Source organism: Montipora capricornis, chromosome 3, assembly GCF_036669925.1.
Source record: "Montipora capricornis isolate CH-2021 chromosome 3, ASM3666992v2, whole genome shotgun sequence".
In the NCBI taxonomy this organism is placed as follows: Eukaryota; Metazoa; Cnidaria; class Anthozoa; order Scleractinia; family Acroporidae; genus Montipora; species Montipora capricornis.
In genome coordinates this window covers 13,861,361-13,869,885 of record NC_090885.1, presented here as the reverse complement: position 1 = coordinate 13,869,885, position 8,525 = coordinate 13,861,361, and the positions used below count along the sequence as shown (strand labels likewise).

Below are 8,525 nucleotides of genomic sequence, written 5' to 3'. Positions count from 1 at the left end.
CCGCTGAGAAAAAACTCGAAATTTCAGCAGTTATTTCATATTTGACAATTTTTATGACGTAGAAAGAGACTCTGAAATTGGCCAATCTTACAAGCAAACGGAAAGTTCTTTTTACTGCAATGTTCCGTCATGATAACATTTCTGCAAGGGTTTCAAGAACTTGCACGGCATTGTAAGGTATGATTGAGTACGTTTCTATGGTGTCAACTCGTGGACAAAATGTTCATCTCGTCGCGCTATCCTCATGCCATGTCGTCCGTTCGTCTTCTCATCTCGTCTTTTTTACTCGTTCGTTCTTCCTTTCATCTTTCAACTCGTCTTGTCGCCGTTCAATTCGTCGTGTCGTCTTTCAACTTGCTGTTGAGTTGAAAGACGAAACGACAAGTTGAAGGGCGACACGACGAGTCCTAACTCCAGCGCATCTCAAATAACTACCGGTAAAGGTTTCGAACGACCTTGTAACCGCCCTTCGGTCATCAAAAAGTTGCATGTGGAGAATAAGATACTGCATTATATGGAGAGAAAACGATAAGAAAGTAATATGATGCATGGGAAGAAAAAAATGTAAGAATAGCGTAATATGGCAAAGGCGAGGTGGTTACCTGCTGGCACTGCGGCATGCGTCGAAAAACACAAACTCGTCCTTTTCCATTTGCACACATTTTCTTGATAAGCATCGCTATTTTATTAATGAACCGAGACCACGTGTTGATGTGGAGACAGACCCTTTTTATGGTTTATTCAGTATTATACAGGCTGTCTATGAGAGTGGACGGAAATGTTTTAAAGAGGCGAGAAAAAGCTAAACAACTGGCCGGATAGCTGAGATTACAATGCCCCCTTCTTAACTCTCCTAAGGCAAGAGCCCATAACCTGGAGCTTACAAGTCCTATACTAAGTCTACGTAACTACATTCTCACAGATCAAGCTATTTTTAGGCGAGTTCTTAAATAAGAATTGCCTTGCACCGGAGTTATCATTCTCAATCCCATGGATAATATGGGTAATAATTTCTCGTGCACAAATTGTGATTAGCTAGAAAGGTTTGCTTTCGCGGGAAAATAATCTAAAAATAACTTGGTCTGCATAAACGCCGTTCCACAAATACAATGAAGTTGTACGCTTATAATCACTGATAGGCTCCTCAGTGCCTAAGGCCACTGAATTGATCAATCCTTGTACACTTCTTCAAGAGCAACGAGCAAACCCACCTGACTATCTGTTGAGAATTTTAAAGTCTGTCAAATCTACAACTGAACAGCAAGTAAATCCGTTAAAAGACCTTAATTGCAGTTCTGTTTGGTTTTTTTCTTTTACAAGAACAAAGGCAACAACATCAGTTATCTCCAGAGCAACAAAGTGACCGTCGCTCGAGATATTCATGGAGGACACTTTTGCATCCGGAGTAAACACAGTTAATAACTCGACGTGGTCCTTGTGCAGTCTCCAAAATCGAATCGACCGATCCTTGGAGTCCAGGCCCCCTGCCGTTGTCATGGCAACTGTGCCATCATCAGTAGTGTATATACGGTGAATTGATCCTAGATGGGCACGGTTTATTCTATGGAGGCATTGTCCATCTCCATTGTCAATGTCACAGAGTTCAATTGTTCCATCAAACAGTCCAAGCAGCAAATTTCTGGTTTCTGCTAAGATAGCCGATGTATGAATTTGGTGCTTCGTTTTGGATGCAAACGAGAGGTTTCCAGTTTTCACATCAAAGACAACAGCGCGGTAGACTCTGGTATGTAAGTCGTAAACTATGTCGGACAAAAGGCTTCCATCTTTAGCCAACTGCATTTCTAGAACGAAGAACATCGAAAATGAGAAGCAGCTTTTGAAAACCCCCAAAAATTTTTAAGTCAATGGTCCATGCCGAAACTTACCACTGAAATCTGTCTCCGCGTTGTCTATGTCAATTTCCTGGACGCGCTTCCTTTCTTTCATATCCCAAACGGTGAAATAGTACCGAGACTTAACTGAGTCCGCTTCATTGATCACGCTGTGCCCGGATACACAGATATCTCCATTTGGTGTACACACAAGTCTGGGAAAGAAAACTTGTGGTCAGAAACGTTATTTTTTATATGACCAGCTCCGTGAGCGGGCAAGATGAGCCAAATCCCACGCTGTGATTGGCTACCCGAGGGTGCAAGATGGAGCTGTCTTGTAGCTCGGAATTTCTCGCTTATTCCCGTAAGATCAAACTTCGCAAAAAAAGATAAACAAGCAAAAAAGAACTTGGCCAATATCCAGCCATCTGGACCTTATGCTTGGTCAATAACCCATACATTGTATTCTAAAGCCAATCGAGCAAACGGAATGTGGACAACTCTTCATTGACATAAAATGAACAACTTTACGTTGTTATAGTTACTAAGCATTGAAGCATACGATCAAAAAGCAACCCTTATGAATGAATTACCATTGTAACAGATTTTGGTTGCTATTCTCAGATATTTATCTCCATTTTTTCCACCTATTATAATTAGATATAAATTTGCTCTTTCATCAAAAGCCTCCAAGAAGATTAATTTCTAACTGGAAACAAGGTTCACTTATTCAAGGGCCTCCTTTTCCAAGAAAAGAAAGGTATAAATTGTTGCCGGCATTGTTTCAAGCTTAAAAGAAGCCCATAGAATTCGAATGAAAGTATGTTAAATGGCGAGACTCTCCGAGACATGATAGTCGAAACAGTGAATGATGGCAGTGGCACACTTCTGCAGCTGATGAGGCGCAGTGTCGACAATAATACATCACCTATCTTCCCTGAGGATGAAGAAATCAATACAAAACATAATTAAGAAGTGAAATAAGCAATCAATTTAGCTAACCTTCGAATGTGCTCACAGTGCATCTCGGATGTTTTCTGGCCAGTGCGCATGTCATACACAGACAAAGATCTTTGGTCAGAATTTACCGCAACTACTTCATGCTTCACGTGGATAAAGAAAGCATTTGTCAGTCCTTCGTCCCAGATGTCACCCTCAAACTCACGAATCATTTGGCTCTGGTTGATGTCGAATAGGTGCATCTTTCCTGACGACACAATGATTGCTTCACTGTCATTAACTAACGCAATTTGAGGTTTCACACCATTTACAAATCGAAAGGAATGGCCTGCTTGAAGGTCTACTACTCGTAATGCATCTTTCTCCCAACAAACGGCACGATATCCACACATGTCCACTATTTCCAACTCAATTTCCTCCTCGCTTTCATCACTTGCAGATGTAGGGACACATCTGTCCAGATCCCAAAGTCGAACAATTTTGTCTCGTGATGCAGATAAGACGTGGTTGGTGTCAATGAATTGTATTAAATGAATGCTACTCGGGTACATGAGAATCCACTGGGTGACCTCTCCAGAAATCAAATCAAAAATCTTTATTTCGGCTTGAAAAACATTAGCACTAGCCAAAAACCTCGGATTTCCTAGGGTCAATGCCTTAGAGTTGTCCATCGACAATGCATAGCATCGCACTTTGCTGGAAGGGTCGACTAGGATGCGGACCAGCATATTTGTTTTTAAATCCCAAAGCTCAAGTGTAAAAAACGTTGTTTGCACGGCGGATCCTCTTCTTGAATTGGGTGATCCTTCACTAAGTGCCAAAAGCAGCATGGCCGTCTTTGTAACACCCATAAAGTGAACGAAATGGCCCGCGCTAACTTGAACTACATCCCTCACTTCTTTAGTGTTTAAATTTGCCTGTCGTACCCAACCTGCTGCCGAAGCAAGATTGCCTCTGCTCGCGTACAAGACAGTTTGGTCTGCCATTGAACAAAGACATAACGGAGAAGAGTTTCCACCGAATGTCACTAAGTTGCTGTCAGTAATCTCTAAGGTGATTCGTCCCGTCTGCAAATCAAAGAACTTGATGCACGAGTCTTGAATTGTTCCCAGTAACGCCGTGTTTTCTTTCTCAAGCACACAAATAGGTGCGGCAGTAGGCATGTGCTCTTGTGATACGGAGAACACACGCTGTCCATTTGAAAGCCTCCACACTGAAATGGCGCTGCTTCCAGAGACCACCAACAATGAATTATCTGGAGAAATTGCTACAAACCAAACATCTTCACCTGAAAAAAGCAAGTACATCAAAATGAATTCGAAGTGAGAAAAAAAAAAATCAAAATGCATATTGAGGAAACTTTCAATTAAACTTCACGGCGTCTGTGTGCTGATTATTACAATTCAACGGAATCTTGTTATTAATATTACAGAAAAACGAACAACACTGCCTGATACTATTTTCGATCCACGAAAGAACGCCAAACTGAAATGAAGGCAAAAACACACTACAACCAAAGATGTTATAAGGATGGTGTCCGTCGGTTTGTCAATCGGATACTCAAAAACAACTGGCTCACTTACCTACTCCCTCTAAAGTTCTCACTAATCTGCCCGAATAGACGTTCCATACTGTGCACGTCGAGTCAAAAGACGCGCTTGCGATCAGTTTACCATCCGCACTGGAACTTAGAGCAGAGATGGGCAACTGGTGTCCAGACATGGAGTGTATCAAAGGCCCACCAGGTGAGGTCAAACACACCGTACTGGGTAATAAGGAAGAGAGCCGCGAATTTCGAGCCTGGTGTAGTAACGAACTGATGATGTCAGATTCATTGCCGGTTGGGATTCGTCCTAGGAGTTGGGACGATAACTGGGCCGGATGCTGTAGAAGAGCAAATGTTGACAGCTGAAGAGTTTCCTTTACAAGCTGGATGTCTTTGTCGAAAATTCTTTGGAGGGCGAAATCAAAATCATCCATGAGGTCTCGTAGAGAGTAAGCCTCCAAACAAGACAGAAGAAATGAAAAGTTGCACAAAACTTCCTTCTTCAGCGTCTCTAAGTCCTTGCACAAAACCAAATGGAAAGGCAGTTCACTTATCTTGCGATAGTTGAAGTTCCTTAGCTTTTTGCTGCTTTTACCGTCATCAAATGTCCAAGGTTGATTAGGAACAAAACGATCAGCCTCTAAATTCTCATCCCTTGTTGTTTTATACGGCTTTTTCCTTCCGTTGGCCCAAACGCCCAAGAAGTAATCACTTAAACCTTGATGGGTGTGAATCCTTTCCTCTTCCGACGATAGATAGCGATCTCGAGCAGCTTCAATGAACTGTCTGTGATACCATGTGATAACACTTGCACCATCAGCGCCCCTGTCAATCAAATAACCAGCTAAATCATTCTTTATCCGGACCTCAAGCAATGGAGGGATTCGTCTGATTGGTGGTGTCCAATACTGGTAGACGTCATCCAAGACCTGATCGTCACAAGAGAGCAAGTCCTCTATTTCGGTGGATGTCAGGCCACTCTTAGAAGCCGTGATGTAAGCCAGTGTATGCTGCACCAACAATCGTCCGTGCTGTATCTCAACCCTCTCAAACAGAGCGTTTACAGCTCCTGAAACGTGAAAACAGCGTATCAGTGCTGTGAAAGCCATGATAGCCATTAGGATAACTGAGTAGGAAAGGTTGAAATTAATTTCAGTGTTGGGCTTGGAACTATTTGACGTAGTCCTCTCCCCGCCTCGCCTCGCTTTGGAGAGCTTGATGACAGGCTACTATTTCCCTTGAAAGGAATGGAGATTAAAAGCTGCCATCGATTAGTGGACTGAGTAAGCATTCAACATCCGATTTACCAAGGAAATGAAAGTTTTCTGACTGATGGGTAGACTCTTTCTCCAATAAAGATGCGTTATTTAACGTCATATTTCTAGTTTTAACTGAGATATTTTCATAGTATCTATATATGCCTAACCTCGGACTGTGTCTTGAAGCACAGTTTCACTGGGTAAAGAATATGACTTCCATCTTAGTGCCTCGTCAAATGCCACCCGAATAAAGATCGGTAGAGAGCACTTTTGAAGTGCTTCGGTGACAATGGATTCCTGCGATGGTGAAAGAGTTCTCCCAGCAACGCTCAACCAGTTTCTTAAAATCTGAAAGGCATCCTTCTCGGGCAATTTCGGAACCTCCACAAAGTTGTCTTCACCAAGCAAAGACTGCAAAGAAAGATGAAAGAAGGCTTTGAAGGTACAAAGGTCATTCTGCAATCCTGGACAAAAATCGTTGACATTCTTCGTCCCGTAGGAGAATAACTACGACAAAGGCCCAAGGCAATGAGCAATCTAGAGGGTTTAAACTGTTTAAGCTGCTGTTACGAATGTTTATAAGTTATATTACACCAGGAATTTTACACAAATAGGATTTTTATTATGTAAGATTTAATCTTTCGCAGTTAAATTTTCTTACTTGGTGTTTCGCTCATGAAATGATAGTTAGAAAGATCATCGCAGTTCGAAAAACAGCTTAAGCAGTTGCAAGAAAGACTGAGAAAATCTAGGCTTGATCAGGAATCGAATCCCTTTAAGCTTTCATGTTGAATCATATGAGTTCGTATATTCTAAAAAAAATCATTTAAGTCATGTATGTTTATCTTACCTGTAGTATTGGGAAGCACTCGTATTCATCGTCAGGCAAAGTGGAGACGATAAGCTTTACATGGTCTGGAAGAACTAAAGGAAACCAAATAAGCTGTCTGGCGTTATCCTCAAGCCCAAACTGATCCAGCGAATCCAAGAATATGAAGAGTGGTTTTTCAGCTGTTGCCATCTGAAGACAACTTGCAAAATCCTCTTGAAGCTCTTTGATTTCCTGTTGAGGAAGCAACTGGAATCAGCCAAGCGAGTAAAATAATGATGAACCGACTTGATGATCCTCTTCCGTTGCATTTATAGGACATAAAATTGGTCACGGTGCGGGCAATTTCAATTACCGAATCCTGATAATATTATTAAATACACGTAAGTGGACAAAACAACGTCTTAAAAAACGTGTAAATCTAGGTTTATCGACTCTCATATTAGAAATCGGGATTTCTCCTCTGATGCTACGTCCCCGCCGGTCCTATGGGGGAAACCTCTGACTACCAATACGCTGATCTCTACAAACCTCTCTGATTGTGCGAGGATCTCGCCCATAAATGTTGCAGATTTGTTCACAGACACTATGCAGCAGAAGACGAATTTGTGAAGAGTTCGGTGTGGTGCCAATGTATCTAATGACGACGTTTGATTGACTGGAGATATTCCATGCCTCTTTTGCGACCATGGACATCACAGATGTCTTGCCACAGCCCGATTGACCGTAAACGACGAACGCATCACGTCTATCATCCTGAAACACACAACGCCGTTGCAAGTTACTTTTCCAGACTAGCTTTTGAAGGAAATAACTGTTTTTCAGTACTCGAAGTGCGGGTAAAAAGTCAAACTGATCCTCGCACTGCACGTAACTTGACAATTTTAATTAAGAAATTGTCTCTTACAGAGACCTGAAAATTCAGGCGGACTCAACAGGATTCGAACCCTTGACCTCTACGATGCCGCTGCAGTGCTCAACCAACTGAGCTATGAAGCCACTCAGTTGTGAGCTGGTCAACGTTTTGGGCTAATGTGTTCCGTGACAGGACTCGATGGATGAAGTAAATGTGTATAGTCGTATAAATAAATGTAGTATACAATATATGGAGCATTGCACCGGCATCGGCATCGCAGAGGTCATGGGTTTCGAATCCCGTTGAAGCTATCTGAATTTTTCTGGTGGTTGTAAGAGACAACTGTCCAGGAACGTGCGAGGATCACTTCATCCTTTCAGACCGACTTATGGCGCAAAGTAAAAGCAGGCGTGCAGATCCCATGCTTATACCTGGATTTAGCAGTAATATTCACCCCAGTACCAATCAAGAATTGTTAGGCCTCAAAGTATGGGATCTATTGGGTGAATATGATTTTGACGCCGTGAAGACATACTGGCTGGGTAAAACGTATGGGTAGATTTGAAGTGGTAAACGAGGTTTCATGGCATTAACTGTCCGTGTGGGAGAATCATGTCGCTTGTTCATTTTTGGCTATGAAATATTTCAACTTTTTTTTCTAGCTTGTTTTCCACCCTTAACAAACTGTGATACACTGGACTTTGGTATTTGTACCTCCCTTTTTATGATGCCTCCACAAGAGAGGAAGAGGAGAGAGAACACATTTACCATACATGGACTTCTTCCAATGATAATTTTTTTTGCAATCTAAATTTAGCCCGTGGTCATGATGCGCGGCTATTTTAAGGAAGACGTCTGATTGGTTAGTTGTGATTACGTCACTAAAATTCAAAACCACATGGCGCGAAGCTTTAAATAGATTTTTAAAAACTATTATGGGGCATGGGGATGTGTTCTCTCCCGGACCCCTCATCCTCTCAGTCTTGGCCAACATCAGAAGAATCACTCCGTTCTTATAATGTGTACCTCAGCAGAATCTCTAACAGGTAGCCACCGGAACATTGCGTTGAAATTAATTTAATCAAACTATTATTCACTTTTGAAAGGGTGAATTTCATATGTTGCGGTTGAGTACCTTAAGATACACTCTGCATCGGTCGAGAATTCCTTTCCGTCCGTAGAAGGTGCTGCATTTGTTTTGGCAAAATCGTAAGTGTTCAACAACTTCATCATAGAGTGGGTC

General features: G+C 41.9%; 1 protein-coding gene across 4 annotated transcripts in view; it reads right to left on the bottom strand.

Moving 5' to 3' along the window:
• Positions 1 to 708: 708 nt before the first annotated feature.
• Positions 709 to 8,525, bottom strand: part of LOC138042301 (NACHT domain- and WD repeat-containing protein 1-like) — a 24,991-nt gene continuing 17,174 nt past the window's right edge. For all 4 annotated transcript variants that reach the window (XM_068888151.1, XM_068888154.1, XM_068888152.1 and 1 more), the window contains 8 exons: positions 8,418 to 8,525; positions 6,958 to 7,182; positions 6,448 to 6,660; positions 5,765 to 6,008; positions 4,376 to 5,407; positions 2,835 to 4,080; positions 1,887 to 2,047; positions 709 to 1,802 (listed from right to left, as the gene is read on the bottom strand). The exon at positions 8,418 to 8,525 is cut by the window's right edge and continues 201 nt beyond it. In XM_068888151.1, coding sequence (XP_068744252.1) covers positions 1,216 to 1,802; positions 1,887 to 2,047; positions 2,835 to 4,080; positions 4,376 to 5,407; positions 5,765 to 6,008; positions 6,448 to 6,660; positions 6,958 to 7,182; positions 8,418 to 8,525 — 3,816 coding nt within the window. In that variant the 3' untranslated portion in view covers positions 709 to 1,215. The remainder of the gene's footprint in view (positions 1,803 to 1,886; positions 2,048 to 2,834; positions 4,081 to 4,375; positions 5,408 to 5,764; positions 6,009 to 6,447; positions 6,661 to 6,957; positions 7,183 to 8,417) is intronic.